The 20,468-nt window shown below is 43.5% G+C and overlaps 1 protein-coding gene across 9 annotated transcripts in view; it reads right to left on the reverse strand.

The window, feature by feature from the left end:
* Positions 1-20,468, reverse strand: part of NBEA (neurobeachin) — an 882,854-nt gene that overhangs the window by 384,667 nt on the left and 477,719 nt on the right. For all 9 annotated transcript variants that reach the window (XM_019498256.2, XM_059716302.1, XM_059716129.1 and 6 more), the window contains 2 exons: positions 12,444-12,552; positions 4,988-5,154 (listed from right to left, as the gene is read on the reverse strand). In XM_019498256.2, the coding sequence (XP_019353801.2) occupies positions 4,988-5,154; positions 12,444-12,552 (276 nt within the window). The remainder of the gene's footprint in view (positions 1-4,987; positions 5,155-12,443; positions 12,553-20,468) is intronic.

A 20,468-nucleotide genomic window follows, 5' to 3' on the forward strand; every position in this document is an offset into this window, starting at 1 on the left:
ACAACAAAACAACAAGGATTTTTCCCCTTCCCCGCAATTTACCATTTTGTGGTAAATTCTTTTTATTCCTGACCCTATAATACTCCCTTCAGACTGCAAAGGAATTAATCAGTACCCCAACCAAGGGATGAAGCAAAATAATTTTGATCCATACTTCTCCCAGTGAGAGGAATTAAAATCAATGTTTGTGAAATAGAAGAAGTTAATACTGATAATTAAAAATTATTACAATGTTTAGGAGGTTGTAATCAATACAATGCAAATTTTTAAAACAATATTATTCACCACATACAAGTAAAGGCAAAAAGATACAGAAGAATAAATTAGTTCTCAGACCAGTTCAAAGGTTATGAATGGGTTGGTAAACATTAAGGGCTGGACTGCATCAGGGTTATTGATGCTTATGGACACTTACATTCACTCAAGAAATGGAGCACTCACACATCTAAGTCCCCCAGCGCAAAAAACAGTCAAGCGGTAATCTAACTTGCAAGTCATCTCTGATTGTGTGCCTGTTTTTAAGTCAACTCTCTTTAATGCTATTCATAGTCTATTCCTTGTAGAGTTCAGTTAGCCTAATTGAAATACAGCAGTGGTATTTTATTAAAGTGTGTGTTGTATGCAAGAAAATATGGTAGTCAGTTGCAACTACCGTAAATGTTTATGCAATTTTGAAGTATGAAATCTTAAAAAGCAATTCTTCTAGCCTTTCCTTGCCCTACTCTTAAAATCTCATCTGTCCTTTCATTTTTTTTTTATAGATTCATAAATGTTAGGGTCGGAAGGGACCTCAATAGATCATCGAGTCCGACCCCCTGCATAGGCAGGAAAGAGTGCTGGGTCTAGATGAGCCCAGCTAGATACTCATCTAACCTCCTCTTGAAGACCCGCAGGGTAGGGGAGAGCACCACCTCCCTTGGGAGCCCGTTCCAGACCTTGGCCACTCGAACTGTGAAGAAGTTCTTCCTAATGTCCAATCTAAATCTGCTCTTTGCTAGCTTGTGGCCATTGTTTCTTGTAACCCCCGGGAGCGCCTTGGTGAATAAATCCTCACCAATTCCCTTCTGTGCCCCCGTGATGAACTTATAGGCAGCCACAAGGTCGCCTCTCAACCTTCTCTTGCGGAGGCTGAAAAGGTCCAGTTTCTCTAGTCTCTCCTCGTAGGGCTTGGTCTGCAGGCCCTTGACCATACGAGTTGCCCTTCTCTGGACCCTCTCCAGGTTATCTGCATCCTTCTTGAAGTGTGGCGCCCAGAATTGCATGCAGTACTCCAACTGCGGTCTGACTAGCACCCGATAGAGGGGAAGTATCACCTCCTTGGATCTATTCGTCATGCATCTGCTGATGCATGATAAAGTGCCATTGGCTTTTTTGATGGCTTCGTCACACTGCCGGCTCATGTTCATCTTGGAGTCCACTAGGACTCCAAGATCCCTTTCCACTTCCGTGCCACCCAGCAGGTCATTCCCTAGGCTGTAGGTGTGCTGGACATTTTTCCTCCCTAGGTGCAGCACTTTGCATTTCTCCTTGTTGAACTGCATCCTGTTGTTTTTTGCCCACTTGTCCAACCTATCCAGGTCTGCCTGCAGCTGTTCCCTGCCCTCCGGCGTGTCCACTTCTCCCCATAGCTTTGTGTCATCTGCAAACTTGGACAGAGTACATTTCACTCCCTCGTCCAAGTCACTGACGAAGACATTAAAGAGTATCGGTCCAAGGACTGAGCCCTGCGGGACCCCACTGCCCACACCCTTCCAGATCGAAACCGACCCATCCACCACGACTCTTTGGGTGCGACCCTCTAGCCAATTCGCCACCCACCGGACTGTGTAGTCATCCACGTCACAGCCTCTTAACTTGTTCACCAGTATGGGGTGGGATACCGTATCGAAGGCCTTCCTGAAGTCTAAGTATACGACATCCACCCCTCCTCCTGTGTCCAGGCGTTTCGTAACCTGGTCATAGAAAGAGACTAGATTGGTCAGGCACGATCTGCCTGCCACGAACCTGTGCTGCTTTCCCCTCAGCATAATTTGCCCTGCCAGGCTCTCACAAATGTGAGCCTTGATAATTTTTTCAAAGATTTTACCAAGGATGGAGGTGAGACTGACTAGCCTATAGTTGTCCGGGTCCTCCTTCCTCCCCTTCTTGAAAATGGGGACCACGTTAGCCCTTTTCCAGTCCTCCGGGACTTGGCCCGTGTGCCACGAGTGTTCGAATATTCCCGCCAGTGGCTCTGCAATGATGTCGGCCAGTGCCTTCAGCACCCTTGGATGGAGCTCATCTGGGCCTGCCGACTTAAAGGCATCCAGTTCTTCCAAGTGACTCTGCACCACCTCAGGATCTACGCATGGAAGTCTGGCGCCTTGTTGCTGCCTCTCTACAACCCCAGTGAGAGACTTGTCGTGCCCCTCACTTAGGAACACTGAGGCAAAGAACTCGTTGAGGAGTTCAGCCTTGTCCCCCTTGTCTGTCACCAATTGTTTCTGCCCATTTAGCAGGGGTCCTATTCCTCCCTGGGCCTTCCTTTTACTCCCTATATATCTAAAAAACAATTTCTTGTTGTCTTTTACTTGGGTTGCCATCCTCAGCTCCATGGTAGCTTTGGCCCGTCTAACTGCCTCCCTGCAAGCACGAGCAGAGGAGGTATATTCATCTTTGGTGAACTCTCCCTGTTTCCACTTTTTATGTGCTCCCCTTTTGGCCCTTAGGCTGCCCTGGATTTCTCTGGTCAGCCAGGGAAGCCTCCTGGCCCCTTTCCCTCTTTTGCCTCGCTCGGGGATCGTCTTGCTTTGTGCCCGAAGGATCGTTTCCTTAAGGCACAGCCACCCTTCTTGGGCTCCCATCCCTTCAAAACTCCTACTCTGCAGTGCGTCCTTGACTAATCGCCTGAGTTCATTGAGATCAGCTTTCCTAAAGTCTAGCACTTTCACCCTACTAGTTACCTTACCCACTCGACATCTTATGTTGAATTCTATTATTAGGTGATCACTGTCCCCCCAATGGCTACCGATCTGGAGGTCCCCTACCATGTCATCTCCTGTTGCCAATACCAGATCCAGTATGGCATTCCTCCTAGTGGGACCATGTACCTCCTGTGTCAGGTGGAGGTCCTGTACACAGGTTAGAAACCTGCGTGAGCGGTGGGACTTTGCTGTCTGCGTCTCCCCGCAGATAGTGGTTATAGCATTCAATTTTATTCTTTGTTCAATTATCAAAGACCAGACAGCTAGCATTGTGATATCTATTGAACATTTTTAGTTTTTTTCTCCAAAGGTAGCATATAAAGAGAGAGAAAACCTAGGACTAATATAAGCAGAATTTATTGTACAAGCCTCCAAATGCAACAAAAACTTGTGACTAAACCTGTAAGGAAACCAAACCCGACTTATTTCACCAGTTTGCTACTTTTTTATTTTAGAGTTTTAAAGGGGCTCTCTTAATTCCAAAAAATCAACAGGATATCGTGTCCTTTGTATACAATAGAAATTAAAAAAAAACAAAAACAAAAAAAGGCTTTGCAAAGAAAAATTGGGAAAAATGTTGCATTGATTGTAGAGATGTAGACATTCCATAAACTTCAGTATAATAACTAGAAACTCCAGAACATCTCTTAGCCAAATGCATTCAGAATTACTTGACTTGCTAAAAAGCCAGCAGTTGCTTGGACTCATATTTGTGGAGTCTCTAGCTACCATGTAGATGCTTATGTATACACTTACAGTTTTTACTGGATTGAGGGGATTAATGTTATTGATGAAGGAAACAGCCACATACCATCCTTGAAAATTCAGGGGAGTAGTGATTGTATCCCAGGAAGTAATGGTAGAAGATAACTCTCCCATTACAGGCGGGATGAGGGGGAGGGGGAATCTAAAGCTGTGCAAAACATCATTGTTCAGGCCTGTAAAATCCATAAACTTGAACTAGCATTCAAAGAACATAACAGAATTGGAATTCCATCCTAATTCAGGACAGGTTCAAGATCCTATACAAGTGCTTTGCATAAATAGGGTCAGCTAGTGATAATACAGTTCTTCATTCTGGAACAGGACTGTTTTTTCATCAGTCCCATCACCATCTTTTAAATATTATTTTGTAGTTCTACCAGCACATATCTGATGTTAAAGTGCATAATTTCTGTGAAGAATTATGTTAAAATTCTACCACCCTATAAGGTAAATATATTTTAATGGTCATTTGGAAAATATAATTTTGAAGAAAAAGCTAAGCCACATACCTCCAAAATTACACCCACCATCACTTATCCATATATAGCTGCAAAGACTATGCACATGAACATGTATCCCAGAATGTACAGTTCACTGTAAACTTTTCAATGGAAAACCCAAATTTGTCAAACCTCCTGGGGGAAAATAAATCATTTTCAATTAAATCTGCATTGCGAAGGCTCCTCATGAACAGGACACAATTTGAGTCTGCCTGATCCAGAGCAGAGACCTGAACCTGAGTTTCCGGACTGCAGTGCTTTGACTTATGAACTATTAGTTATTTTGGGGTCAATCTTTCTCAATCTCTCCTGTTGGAGCTGTTCTTCAGTAAATTAATTATTAAGTATTCACAGACCAATGTGGAAGACACTGACAGAGAAAAATGGCATGGGTAGTTATGTAGAAGATACTGTCAGGCAGAGAAGGGGTTTGACCCTAAATTTTCTACATTGCATGGAAGGGCCTTAGCCTCTTAGAGATGAGATATGGATGGGGGAGGGCGGGGCACTTTTTGTGCATAATAATTAACGAAGTCTCAGTTCCATCCCAGTAAGAAAACGGAGTTTTTGAAACTTTGAAAACTTTTATAGGATGGAAAAATAATTTTGGACCCAGCTCTAATTACAATCTCATTTACCACACAATCAAGCAAAGGCTATTTTGCAGGGTATATGTAAATATCAGTTATGAAATATACCTGATTTATTTTAAACTTTGAAAAGAACATTTAGAATAATGAATGTATGACTATAGCTTACCTATGAGAGACAGCTCCCCAAGCACCATGCTTATTTGTTAGTATGTTGAGTATCTTCTGTTTCAGCTGGTTGGCTGTTACATGATCTCGATGCTTAGCAGCACTGATAAGATGGTCACACATCTTTTCCTCTTCTCTTCTGTCAGCAGCATACTGGGCACACTGTGACTAAAAATGAAAAGTACATATTGTATATAATAGAATCATTTAGAAACTGTCCTATCTTGTTTAGAAATAATTTTCATAATCTAAAAATCTCCTCTCTACCTGCACCTCAGGTAGAGAGCTCTTTGAAGCGCTCATTAAAATTAGCATTTTCATGTAAACAGGAAGCAGCTTCCCATTCAGACAAAGCTCTAAAACAGAAATGCAACATTTAGTTTTACAGTCTTTAATTGAATTAGCTGTATTAAACACTTCATGACAAAAGAGCAAAGTTAAAGTTTAAAATTAAGTAATTTAAGCCAAGAAATGCAGAATGATGATGAAAATACACTGAATTCTACACCTCTTTGTTTAGGCCTTAAAATTGGCCAATTTTTTAATTTAAAAAAGTAACCCAAAATCTGCATCTTTCCATGATGAAAATGAAACACCACCACACACACACACACACACACACACACACACACACACACACACACACACAATACTACTGGTGTTTCATTTTAAGCACAGAAAAATGTGGATTTTTGGTTACTTTTTTAAATCTGAAAATTGGGGATTTTTTTTAATCTGAGAAAACCAGGATCCCTGTCCATGCCATAATACAATATAGGCTGGAAATTCTTTACAATGTAACAAGTGCCATACTGGGTTAGATCAAAACTCCATCTCGCCTAGTATTCTGTGGCAGGAATGGATGCTTTGGGCTAGGTCAGAGCCTCCCAAACTCTGACAGATTGCACACCACCAATTAAAAATGATACAACCTTAAGTACCACGAGCAAATTTTTGTCATATAAAGTAATTATAATAAATCTGTTAATGCGTACCACTGACAGGTTGTCTGCGTATCATTGGTGGTCAGAGATTAGGAACCGCTGGGCTAGGGACAGAAGTTACACACAAACTAGTTTAAGTGATCAGAAACTGGTTTACACATGTAACACAACATAAGTTCAGTGCACATAAACCAGTTTCAAAATGGATGAAACTGGTTTAGGATAAACCTGGTTGAATGTAGTATTAGACTTATCTGATCTGAGTCAAACTGGTTTATGCAATTTCTGTCCCAGACCCTTTCCTGGTTTAAGTTAAACCAGAGTCCTCCAGCATCCCAGCATGCTCTGCAGCCCTGGACTGGGCTGTGCTCTCTGCTTCAGAGAGCAGGGCTGGCCCTGACCCTCTGTTCTCTAGCCCAAGAAGGGGGGGATGTGGCCAGATGTGTCCCAGCATGACTCCATTAAGGCAAAGTGTGAAGGAAGGGGGTAATTCTTCCCTCCCCCCACTGCAACTCGGGTCTGCCTGTCTGCAGGCAAGCAGCAGAGGTGGAATCTTGAACTGGCAGACCCCAGCTGTGGTCCCTGAGGTCAGAAGGGAGAGAGGGATGGATTAACACCCTCCCTCCCTGCCTGCCCCCTTCCCCTTAATGGGGCTGTGCTGGGATGATGTCTAGCCATACCCCCAACCCTACCACTGAAACAGTGAGGGGGGGCAGCAGCCTTTGTCAAGGTACCCTAGGGAGCGTAAGCACGGAGGGGGTTTATTTCCCCCCTTCCTCTCCTGTCCCACTGGTAGCGACTGCAGCCATCCCAGTATGGATCTGCTAAGGCTAAGGAGGGGTTAATTCCCACTGCCTCCCACCAGGGGACTGCACGTAGGACAGGGAAGCCCCCCTCCTCTCCCTCTTGCCAACATGGGGCAGGGAGGGGGGCTCTGTGTGGAGCTGCCCAGCTCCACAGGGGAACTCTTCCCCTTCCTCCTCCTCCCCCCACCCCACTGCCATGGGGTGGGGCGGGGGCCTTTGTGCGGTGCTTGAGAGGGATTTTTCCTTTTTGTCCTTCTCTTTCTCCCCACTACTGCAGGGTGGGGAGTGGGGTTCTATGTGATGCTGCCTGGCCCAGCCTAGCCTAGGTGTGGGGAGCATCTGTCACTGAGGTGCAGCCTCTGGAAGGGTCCTTCTTCCACAGCCTGGGCCAGCCCTGCTCAGCTGTCACCAAAGCAGCCAAATGGTGGGGCTGGCCTGGGCCCCCACATCTATAGCTCAGTGACAGAGAAGCTGAGCCCTGTTAATGATACCAGCCTGGCCTGGCAAGCACCAGGTGCCTCTGAGCCAGGCAGCGGGCTACCCGGGCTGGCTCAGAGGCACCACAGGGTCTCATGTGTCCCCACTGAGCCCCCATAGCAGGCGGCTGCCAGGCTCCAGGCCTGCCAGCACCTCTGAGCTGGCCTGGGTAGCCCACTGCCTGGTCAGCCACTGCCCGTGCACATTGGGCCAGGCTGCTCTTACTGACAGGGCTCAGCTTCCCAGTCACAGCCACAGCTGCTGGGGCCTGGGCTGGCCCTGCCATGTGGCTGCCTCGGCTGGGGCTGAGCAGGGCCAGCCTAGCCTGTGGGTACAAGCCCTTTCCAGTGGCTGCAGCTTAGTGACAAACACTCCCTATGCCCGGGCTGGGCTGGGCTGGGCAGCTCCGCAGAGCCCTCCTCCGCACCCCACGGTGGCAACGGGCGGGGAGAGGGGGTAGAGTCCCCCTCTGGGGCTGGGCAGCACTGCACAGAGCTCCCCTTCCTGCCCTGTGGCAGTGGGGGAGAGGGAGGAGGGGGAAGAGTCCCCCTCTGGGGCCAGGCAGTGGAGCTGTATGCCTGGATTGCTCCTGGCTATCAGGAAGCTGCTGCAGCAGGCAGGGCTTTTCCTCTGCTCCTCCTCCCCCACCACAGGGATCTGGACATGTTTCCTGTTCCCTCACACTCTGAACCCTGCACACCAAGACCCCTCCTCAGTCATATTCAGTCCTGCTGGGGCCTGGTCCACCCCCCTTAGATGAAGGCTGTCCAACTGGTAACCATGAGCAATTAAATTGAGTCCCCCAAGCTCTCATCTGGTCACCATTCCACCACTGCTCTAGCTACAATAGCAGCCAGAGTCTCCAGGCTCCTCCCTCCCTCCTCCAGCTGCCACTTCCTGCCTTTACATTAGGGGGTGAGGCAGTGCAGGGAAATGAGGGTGAGGCCAAGGCTGCACTGTGGGGGAAGAGAGGGAAAGAATGCATCTAGGTAGTTCAGAAGTGGGGTAAAGGGGTGTCCAATGGCATTCAGTGCAGCACTGGGGAGGGAGGGGGAGTGACAGTGCAGCATACTTAATGTGGTCCATGCCACATGCAGCTCCTGGGGGCTTAGAAGTTGAACAGCCCTACTATACAGGAAGAGCATTGAATCGCATGTATCAAGAGTGATGTATCCTCACCCTAGCATCCATAATTATTGATATAGGGATGTCAGAGGATACATCTCTGACTATTCTGTTTAAAAGTAAACAGCCTGAGAACCTAACCCACAGCCTTCGTGTTATCAGCAATATACAAAGTTATTGAATCTTGCATATGGAAATACAGTATTTTAAAGTCTCCATGAGTTCTACAAATCTAATAAACTATAACTTGAAAAAAAACACTCAGTGGAACAGTTTTTTCATTATGAATGTTAACAGCTGAATTCCATAAAGCTTGAAATTTCATGTATATTTTCTAATCTCCATATATTACAATAGATATGTAACTTAAAAAGTTTTTCCAAGTAAAGCACAGTTATAGCAAGAAATTTATTATAAATATTTGTAAGTCAAAAAGAACCTAGAATGAATAATTTGATCCATTTTTTTCAAGATCCAGTTCTCAACCAAATGCTATTGAAATTGCTCTTCCATTAGATTGCTTCTAAAAAGACTTCACTGTTAAAACACTTTGTTGACTTTAGTTACTTTTCCTAATCCTTTTGTCCTTCTTGTGTTGCTCGGACAGATATATTTTTCCTATTTTTCATTCTCATAACAAATACAATTCAAATTCAGTTTCTTCTCTTAATACTCTTCCTAGCAGAGATCCTTTAGCAAAGCCTCAATAGGGCAAAAGGATCCTTAGCAATTAAAATAAAACCCCCAAAAGCATAGTGTTCTTACAGAGACATATCAGAAAAGCTACGTTGTATTCAAATTATTTTGAATAAATTACATTATCTAATGAGTGTCTCCAATTACAATTTCCCAATAAAATCCTTCCTTTTAAAACTAGATGTTCTTCAAATTATGTGTTGTACAATAATTCATTGTAGCTCATTTTAGAACACATTCAACCAAGATTTAATGCCAGCTAAACAGTGTAGTATATAATATTTATCATAACAGCAGTTACAATTAAGCTAACCTTATACTGGAGACAGTTTATGGCATTTCATGAATTCAGGTGCTTGAACTTCTATACACCAGCATTTTTATTACATTTCATGCCTGCATTTAGTAAGAATTTAACTAAATCTTCTATATTTAAACTATTATTGCAAATCATTTGCTTAAAAAAGGAACGACCATTACATTACTTCATAAAGGGTTAATTCATTTTTCAATTTATCTTCTTGTACAGGGAAGCACCAATTAGTACAATGATCTGCCTCAGTAATGAGGTTAATATTTCATCAGCTCATTGGACAGTAAAATTAAATTTTTATTTTTCTTCCTGAACAATTACAGAGGCTAACAAAATGAAAGTTAACTGTGAAATAACCACTCTAGGACATCCCCCCCCCCAAAAAAACCTGCCCTAAAATGGGAAAAAAACCCCATACTTTCTCTGATTAACAGTCAGAACTACAGGACAGAATTCACCAATTTTATTTTGACATTCCACTATACCCCTCCCTCCCCCAAGTACACCCACAACACCTAGATGTCAGGAGGTAAGTGACTGCATTGGTAATGATAGCATAACTTTTAGAAATGAAAGGAAAACACCCATTCACTTTTACCTGCTGTGACCAAAGATTAGCACACACAAAATAAAGCAGAGTATCAACAGCAACAACAAAGTTTAACATATTGAAACTTATTCAGAATTTAAAATACAACGGACATTTCAAAAACTTTTTGCAGCCACTATTTAAGTGGGATGCATGATAATATATTATAATACATACAGAACGTTACTGCACTACAAAATGTAAAACACTGTTTCCAGCATGTGAGTACCATTTAATTTTGTACATATCAGATTCATATCTAATACTTTATTTATATTTCCTAATTTTCTTTTACTTGAATTGCTTACAGATTTTATTTTCCCTCTCTAAAACAGAGAATTTTACAGAGTTTTTTCTTGTGACAAATAAATAGAATGAAAATTTTCATATATGAGAAATGTCTTGGTTTCTTTACTGGAAAATAAGATTGACTTAAGGCTGTTCCTGTAGGGAATTTAGTTAATATTCTAAATCTTATTTGCTAACAGAAGCTGGAAGCTAATTGAATATTCTCATTTTGTCTAGAGTTCTGACAGATCTTATACTTCAACATATTCTTCAAAGAGCAGATAACTCAATCTTCTATTGTCATCTTAGGTTACTGCAAGATGCCGTGATAAATATCAAATGTTATTTATTGTTGAGGCAATATGAAATTTCACTCTGACATACACTTAATTGTAAATGTGATTTTATCTAAGTTTAAAATATCCAGTATATGCCTGGTAATAAAGTTGTTGCAATCCCATATGACAAGTGTCTGCTGTCTAGCCTGACAAAATGAAGTAAAGGTTATGTGTATTCAAAATGACAACAGATATCTCTGTCTCTCATACTTTTCAGCTAGGTCAAGGAGCACAAGAACTAGTACATCAAAGTGTAGGTTTAAGAGGGCTGCTTCAATGAGATAAAAACCTCATCAAAACTGAGATTACTGGATTTTATTTCTAGCCACAAGGTGCTTGTTGGCATTCTCTGACAGATGAATAAGTTATTTATTATCTTTTATGCTACTGAGTAATTCTAACCTAATTCTACTGCCAAACCACCCAACATTAAAATATATATGTGCATGCATATGTGTGTGCACATGCATAAATACATCCACAAGAAAAAATTAAGAAGGATAAGAACTACTGGTGTTAAAATATTAAATATGGGCAATAAAACATAACAAAACATACTGGGCATGTCTACACATGCATATTTATGCACTTCAATAAACTTCAGAGCTTTTTGTGCCAGTTTACTGCTCTTGGGTGCACGTCTTCATGTATGCCTGGAACCACAGCCGCTGAGCCAGGTTGGAGCAGCCCCAGCTGGTAGGAGGATTGGGGGGTCAGCCTGGGGCTGCTCCCCTGGCTCAATAAATTGTTCCCTTGGCTCAATGTGCTGCAGAGGTAGGTAGCCAGTGCACTGAAGGACCCTCATGCCCCAGCCAGCTTGGCAGCATCTACACATGAGCTGTTGTGGAGGTTTTTACTTTGCAGCAGGATAGTACTTGTAAATACATGGATTTACAAGTACTATCCTGCTGCATAGTAAATTAATTTACTCCAGTCTAATAGAGGTGGACATGTAGACATGAGACATTTACTTCACTTTTAATCAGTCTACTGTGCAGTGAATGTCTCATATAGACTGCCTGATAAAAAGAAATCAAACAATTTAATTTTAGCATTCTATCAAAACATTTTTAATAGGAACATGATTAATCCCACAAATACAAGCAATTAAAATAAACATATATGTTTAAAATACCTTATTTGCATTTTACTGCACGTCACCTTTAATACCATAACTTGAGTTGGACTTCAATCACTCTGGATAAAGTAATTCACTACACATTCCTTTTGTAAGGCAGAGCTGATTACATTAGTAAATGTTATAGAACCCACCTCCTGCTTTTATTCTTCCAAAATAAAATGGAATAGAGCATTTTAAGCATTATCTTATCTTCAGCAGTTAATGACTTATTTGTTTAGGAAAAATGCTTATTATCATTCTGTTTCAATTTGTGAGTTATGCACAAATAAATAAAATTAAAAAGCACTAATAGTAAATATTTTAGTAAACTGTGAATTACTATTATATCAGAAATATTTATTTTTCTAGATTTACTTCAGGAATACTCACTTTTTTTTTCTGACCTCACATTCTGTTTAAAGAAACAGATAAAGTAGTTGCATTACTAATGTTCTTTGCATCACTAGTTGCAATAAATCAGGAAAGGTCTCCGTGAACCTTAAGAATCTGCCATATCAAGTAAGAAGGCAGCCTGATTAAGGGGTTTCTTCAAGCTGTAAATGTTTCCATGGATTTCAGTGAGGGAATGAAAAAATAAACTAGTTCTTTGTGTTTTACATTTACCAAAGCTTTTAAAACCTGGTTTTGAAATGCCTTCCATGTAAATTTGTCTCCCCTGAAAAAAAATGTTTTTGTATGAGGTTACAGTCTGGGTGATAGCTGAGTAAAAACAGAAAACAGGAATTCATCCACAGGCTTACCTCAAACTCTGCATGTTTGTGTACGTCTTCAGCTCTTTGTCGGTTCAAAATAAATTCTGCCTCATTTGCTACTCGTACTATGTGGTCTTTCATTGCATGGCACAATAATCTAAAAGCAAAGCAAACCTTAAATTAATCTTTGTATTTGGCTTTCTGCAAAAAAAAAAATAATAATTTCAATAATTCTATATAAAATGGAAGAAATTTAATAGTCACTAAATTAATATAACTGCATATTCATTTACACTGGTAATAAATGTTTTCAGAAGATGCAAGTGTTTGTAAAATTTCAGACAAAATTCATTATGATAAAAAGTTTTATGTAATTTACAAGAAGGCCAGAGAGTTTACTATCAGATAGCTAAAGAGAAAGTGATTTATAAAAGAGCTGTCTTATGGACCACCTCATACTGATGTACCAGCAACAAACATAGTCTAAATACAAGTAACATTTTCACTGGGTCAGTTGCTTAAACAGTACAGGTATCTCCTCTAGAAATCTTAACAAATTGAATTAATTTCGTTTTCATTTTTATTGATACCAGCATCAGAAAACTAGTACATGTAATATTTAGAATTGGAAAAACTTTTAAATGCTACCATTATCAAAAATCCCACTATTGCTAACCACAAATATCCTTAAATCATGTGGCACATCTTCAAAACCATACTATTAAAAAAAAATGTAAAATTATAAAAAATATCCTTACATGGTTCTTTACTGAATTCTTAGGATATGTCCCCATAAGCGAGAACCTGCATTTCCCTGGGGACAAGTAACAGTGGCACTCATTGTGCCACTGCTACTTGTCCGCAAGGAATGCCCATGCCGTGTGTGCTCTGGCATGTGGCACATTGCCCCAGGTGGGCTAGGGGAGGCTGGGGCCAGCAACTGTGCTGGCCCCAACAGCCTTACCTAGGGTCCTGGAAGCCTTTGGGAGCTGCAGCCATGGTGCTCCTGCAGCAGAGAGCCTAAGCAGCAACTGGAGCTTGGCTCCAGCTGTTCAAGCTACATTTATGGAGATGTGTGCTGCTACTCTGTGAGCCACCCTGGTTTTTGTAGGCACGGATTTTTTTTTTACCCCAGGATCTCCCAGGTTGAATCCCACCTCCCCCAAAGTAGCAGCATGGGGAATGCCTGCATATGCAGCATGTGGCGCTGCAGATGGGCCTGTGGTGCTGCATACCACATGTCCACGCTCATCTGGATGTGCACTTAGGGTGAAACCAGTTCATATTTTCAAGGTTTCCTCTGTGCCCATGAGGGATAGAAACTTGCTTCAAAAATGAAAATAAAGATTAAATTATAACATATTTTTACTTAATGATATGATTCAGTGAACTTGGAATTCAACAAAAACACCGAATAGTGAAGGACTTGTAATAAAATTTCAGGAATTAACATATCTGAATAGAGTGATTCTGCTCAGCATTCATGAGGCCTCACTTGGACTACTGGATCCAGTTTTGGGTCCTACACTTCAAGAAAGATGTGGACAATTTGGACAAAGTCCAGCACAAGGCAACAAAAATGACCAGGGGCCTGGGAGACAAGATACAAGAGAAAAGGCTGAAAAAACAGAGGGTTATTTAGCCTGGAAAAGAAAAGACTGAAGGGGGGATTTTCGTAGATTCATAGATTGCAAGGCCAGAAGGGACCTTGGAAGATCATTGGGTCCAGCCCCCTGCACCAAGCAGGAAAGACAACTGGGGGTCAGGTGACCCCAGCAAGGTGACTGTCTAGTTTCCTCTTGAAGATTTCTAGGGTAGGTGATTGCACCACCTCTGGAGGGAGCTTATTTTACAGTCTGGACACCCTGACTGTGAAGAAATTTTTCCTAATGTTGATCCCGAATTGATCTTCCAGGAATTTGTGGCCATTACTCCTAGTTTTCCCCTCAATTGCCCTGGTAAACAGTTGCTCACCAAGCTGTTGATATACTCCCCTAGTGTAGCAGTAAGCTGTTACCAGGTCCCCTCTTAGCCTTCTTTTCCTCAGGCTGAAGAGTCCCAGGTCCCTCAGCCTTTCCTCATATGGCTTGCCTTTTATGACTCCGATCATAAGTGTGGCTCTTCTTTGGACTCTCTCAAGCCTGTCCATGACCTTGTTAAAGTGTGGTGCCCAGAACTGGATGCACTACTCCAGCTGCTGAGTCTCACCAGTGCTGAGTAGAGCAGAAGAATCATAATACTTGGCTTTGCTGGAGATGCATCAATTGTTGCACGCCAGAGTATAATTTGCCCTACTGGCTACAGCATCACACTGCCTGCTCATATTCATACTGTGATCTGTTATTACCCCCAGGTCCCTTTCATTTGTGGTGCTAGTCAGTTTGGAGCTGCCAAGCCTGTAGGTGTGTTGAAGGTTGCCTGTCCCAAGGTGGAGCACTTTACATTTCTCAACGTTGAACTCCATCAGGTTCTGATCTGCCCAACTTGCTAGCCTGTCTAGGTCTGCCTGTAACTGTAGCCTATCTTCAAGTGTGACCACACTTCCCCATAACTTGGTGACGTCTGCGAACTTGGCCAGTGAGCTCTTCACCCCCACATCCAAATAGTTAATAAAGATGTTGAATAGTACTAGACCGAGCATTGACCCCTGCAGGACACTGCTGTGCACTTCTTGTCAGGATGACACAGATCCGTTCACTATGACTCTGGTTCCTACCCTGCAGCCAGTTTCTCACCCACCTGACTGTCTCAGAGGTAAGCCCACAATCTTCCAATTTTCTTGCGAGGACATCATGGGATATTACATCAAAGGCCTTTTGGAAGTCTAGGTATATAATGTCAACCTGCTCTCTTGTGTCCAGGTGGCAAGTTACCTGGAGATGAGGTTGGTAAGGCAAGACCTGCCTGAGACGAAGCCATGATGGCTGTCTTTCAGAATCTTACCTTCTGCAAGCTTATTGCAGATAGACTCCTTGATGAACTTTTCGAGGATTTTTCCTTGGATGGAAGTTAGGCTGAATGGCCTATAGTTTCCCAGGTCCTCCCTCCTGCCCTTATTGTGGATGGGCACAACATTGGCCTTCTTCCAGTCCTCAGGGACTTCTCCAGAGCACAAGTTCTCGAACATGTCTGCAAGGGGTTCTGGAATGACTTCAGCAAGTTACTTCAGCACTCTCGGATGAAGATCATCCAGTCCTACTGACTTGTATATAACTAATTGTATTAACTGGTCATACACCAAGTCTATGGCAATAGTAGGAAGGCAAGTATTCCTACCGTGCTCATCCTCTACTCTACCTGGTGTGGTTTTCCCTTTGGTTTGGTGAAATATCAAGGCAAAATAGTCATTCAGGAGTTCAGCTTTCTCCTGGGTGCCAGTAACCAGCTCTCCTGAGTTGTGGATCAATGGCCCCACACTCCCATTTGTTTTCCTCCTGTTCCCCATGTACCTAAAGAAGGACTTCTTGTTGTCCTTGATTCCCATTGCTAATCTAAGTCTGGTCACCTCTATAGCCTTTCTTATCTGTGCCCGGCAAATGTGGGCTGTCATGGAATAGTTCTCCTTGGGGCTTGCCCTGAGCTTCCATTGTTTATAAGCCTCTTTCTTCTTAAGAGAATAGTTATTTCCCTGCTTAGCCAAGAGGGCTTCCCAGCCCTTCTATTACCTTTTCTCTGCGTGTGAATGGACTTCCTTTGTGCTTCAAGGATTGTGTCCTTAAGAAACAACTGCTCTTTGTGCACACTTTTGCCTTTAGTCCCTGGTCCCATAGTATTTGCCCTACTAGTGACCTAAGCTTGTTGAAATTTGCATTTTTTAAGTCCAAGACCTCAATCCTTCTATCCGATTTGTCTTCCTTATAGATGTTAGGGTCGGAAGGGACCTCAATAGATCATCAAGTCTGACCCCCTGCATAAGCAGGAAAGAGTGCTGGGTCTAGATGACCCCAGCTAGATACTCGTCTAACCTCCTCTTGAAGACCCCCAGGGTAGGGGAGAGCACCACCTCCCTTGGGAGCCTGTTCCAGACCTTGGCCACTCGAACTGTGAAGAAGTTCTTCCTAATGTCCAGTCTAAATCTGCTCTCTGCTAGCTTGTGGCCATTGTTTCTTATAACCCCCGGGGGCGCCTTGGTGAATAAATCCTCACCAATTCCCTTCTGTGCCCCCGTGATGAACTTATAGGCAGCCACAAGGTCGCCTCTCAACCTTCTCTTGCGGAGGCTGAAAAGGTCGTTTCTCTAGTCTCTCCTCGTAGGGCTTGGTCTGCAGGCCCTTGACCATATGAGTTGCCCTTCTCTGGACCCTCTCCAGGTTATCCGCATCCTTCTTGAAGTGTGGCGCCCAGAATTGCATGCAGTACTCCAACTGCGGTCTGACCAACGCCCTATAGAGGGGAAGTATCACCTCCCTGGACCTATTTGTCATGCATCTGCTGATGCACGATAAAGTGCCATTGGCTTTTCTGATGGCTTCGTCACACTGCCGGCTCATGTTCAACTTGGAGTCCACTAGGACTCCAAGATCCCTTTCCACCTCTGTGCCACCCAGCAGGTCATTCCCTAGGCTGTAGGTGTGCTGGACATTTTTCCTCCCTAGGTGCAGCACTTTGCATTTCTCCTTGTTGAACTGCATCCTGTTGTTTTCTGCCCACTTGTCCAGCCTATCCAGGTCTGCCTGCAGCTGTTCCCTGCCCTCCGGCGTGTCAGACAGTGAACATGATGGTGTCATGGTTGCTGTCACCCAGACTTCCCTCTATATTTAAGTTGGTCACCAGGTCATCTCCTTTGGTCAGGACCAAGTCTAGCAGAGCATCACCTTTGGCTGGCCCATGCAACTCCTGAGTCAGGAAGAGCTCCTCAACACAGGTCAGGAAGGATCGCAACTGTTCCAACTTGGCTGAGTGTTCGTCCCAGGAGATGTCCAGATAATTAAAATCACCCATGACAACCATGTCACATGCATGTACACGTGCGGCCTCAGTCAATTCTTGGGTGAACTCTAGATCGAGTTCTTTCCCCTGGTTTGGTGGTCTGTAGTATACACCTACAGTTAGGTCTCTCTTGCCATGCCCCCTCTCTCCCCCACCCCACCGCAACTTGACCCAGAGGGTTTCAAGCTGTACATTTTTGGAGCCGATGTCAGCCTCCAAGGAGGTGTACTGCTCTGTCACATAGAGAGCAACACCTCCACCTTTCTTCCCCACCCAGTTCCTTCTATGCAGGGTGTAGCCCTTTATAACTACACTCCAGTCATGTGAAGAGTCCCACCAGGTCTCTGTAATCCCTACTAGATCACACTGGAGAGTAGGAGGGTTAGCTCCTCCTGCTTGCTCCCCAAGCTCCTGGCATTAGTATGAAGGCACCTGATTCCTCCTACTGAGGCCCTCATATTCCCATCCTGCTGATGGAGAATTATTCCCTCAGCTCTCCCAGTGATAAAAGTCTTCAAATACCACAAGGATGATTATGAAGAGGATGGAGATGGTCTTTACTCTGGGTCTGTAGACACAGGACAAGGAGCAACAGACTTGACATGGAGCAGCGGAAATTTAGGCTAGAGATTACGAAAATCTTTCTGACTATGAGGCTGGCAAGTCATTGGAACAGGCTACCTAGAGAAGCCATGGAATCTTCATCTTCAGAAACTTTCAAAAGCATGTTAGACAGATACTTGGCTGGAACAGTTTAGTTGCGGATGATCCTGCCTTGAGCAGAGGGCTGGACTAGATGACCTTTCTGTGGTTCCTTCAAGCACCACTTTCCTATGATCCTATATCAGGATTACATAATAATCAAACCAGCCATACTGGAAGCACACTTAACAAATTATAATGATCCCCCCTATTCTGATGATAGGGCATTTGGGTAGGATTTTCAAACTATCCAAAAACCCTGCATAACAGTGGCCTAATTCTTCTTTCATTAAAGTTAATGAGAGTTTATTATTGATGGTTCAAAAAACTGCTCCACTTTACTATATCCATAACGCTGGATTTTGAGTGGATTCCAGAGAAGGCAACAGATTGGTTTGCATGGTGGAGAGGCAAAATTGAGGTGGTGATTACTTCCTTTCCCTCTCTGCTACCACCCAGACTTTGTGTTGGCTGCAAGAGGGAGAACGGGACTAGCTAATTGGCTTTTGCATGCCTCTATTATACATTAGGCTTTTCCAAAACGTCTTGTTCTCTCTTACCTGCCCCATTCCCTCCCTCCCTCCCCTCATTTGGGTCCTGGGATCTTTAGAAGGCAGCAAGTCTAATAGATTTGGCCTCTGACTGATATTCAGTTTAAGGTACAATGGAATCTAAGTTGCAATCCCAAGAATTCCACCTCTTGCACATGCATGGCAAGATGCATGATTTTCAGATCAGAGATCCCTATTGTGCCCTACATGTCAGTGCAAGGGAAGCCTGATCCCCAGGTTCCTCCAGCACCCACAAGTTGAAGTCTAGGTGCTGGCAATCGGTAGACTGTCAGTTGGGGATGGGAACCGAACCAGGATCTGAAACCAGCCCTGGTCAGGTGTCCAACCCCAGCTGACAATCTGCTGTCAAAAGCCCAGCTGGAGTTTTTACAGGTTTCAGCTCAGGGGACTTCAGGACTAGGCTGCTATAGCCTGATCCCAGAGTCTCCATGTGCCAGGACCTTTAAAATGCTGTGTGCTGTCCAGCTCAGTGGTACATTGGGTTTGAAAGGTCCCAGTGCACAGGGACCCCATGATCAGGCTGCTGGAACAGCTGTGTCCTAGACCCTGGAGTTGACTCATGTTGGATCTTGACACTCAGTTGAGTATTAGGTTCTACGGGCCAGCCCCAACCAGTCACACATTTAAATTAAGGAATGATACAACTCAGTCACAAAGTTGTTATACATTATATGTGGAATAACATTGTGGCTTGTTTACTGTATTATCATACCTTAAATTGACTTTAATGTATGGCTGGGTTACTACTTAAGGCATGATTAAACTGTTAATCATGTTTTAAATGTAACATACCTCAGGGGCCTTTGAGATCAGGAAGGAATTTCTCCCACAGGGCAAACTGACATGAAACCTTGTCGATCTTCTCTTTTCTGGCAGCATCAGGGATGTACAGTCAAGAGCAACAGAATTTCTAATATTTTATCAGAAAAACTGTTAGCTCATTACATGCTGTGGCTACTGCCTAGTCCAGGTAAAAGCTAATAGAATCAGCTCCCAGAGATAAATAAGAACAAGTAGACCTTGTAGCTCATAAAAAGGTGAGAGATTTGAATATTTTGGGGGCTGATACAGCACAACCCCTACCACCTTGATGTGCTGTAATCCTATATACAAGAGAATAAATATATCAGAATAAGCTGAGAAATGTTTACCCCAAGTTATTGATTTTGTTTGGTTAATTAGTGGAAGCTTTTAAACTAATCGAATATTGGATATAAGGGAGTAAGGCCATAGACCAGGGGCAGGCAATTATTTTGGGTGGGGGGCTGCTTACAAAATTTTGGCAAGATGTCAAGGGCCACATGGGTAGCCCCACCTCTTGACAGGTGCCCCACCCCTGATGTTTGCCACTAGAAGTCCCTCCCCTTGCCCCTGGAAGTACTCCTTTCAGCAAGGGGTTTTGCCATCCCAGAACCAGAAAAATACCAAATTATATTTAAAAAATGAACATCTAAAACATTCATTTGATTAAAAAATATATTTTTGTCCTGGTTTACATGCATTTGTGTAGTGTACACATGAGGTGATTGTATATAATAGCTTAAAATGAAGTCTTACTCTTGTATAGTGTGCAGGGGTGGCTATAGGTTTGTGGGGGGATGTGAGTGTGTAGGTATGTGGGAGTGGGTGGGTCTTGTGGGGGATAGGTGTGGGGTGAGGGAGCACGTGGGTGTGTGTGGATAAGTGGGGAGTGGGTGGGCATGGAGTTTGTGCGGGGTGTGGGGGGGAAGGTGGCTGGGCTGTACGAGGGGGTGTGGGTGTGGGGGTCTGCATGTATGGCAGTGTGAGGAGTGCTGTGGGTGCATGTGTATGGTGGCGTGTGGGACTCAACATCTGAACATGCACACACACACACACACACACACACAGA

Source organism: Alligator mississippiensis, chromosome 1 (assembly GCF_030867095.1).
Source record: "Alligator mississippiensis isolate rAllMis1 chromosome 1, rAllMis1, whole genome shotgun sequence".
NCBI lineage: Eukaryota > Metazoa > Chordata > Crocodylia > Alligatoridae > Alligator > Alligator mississippiensis.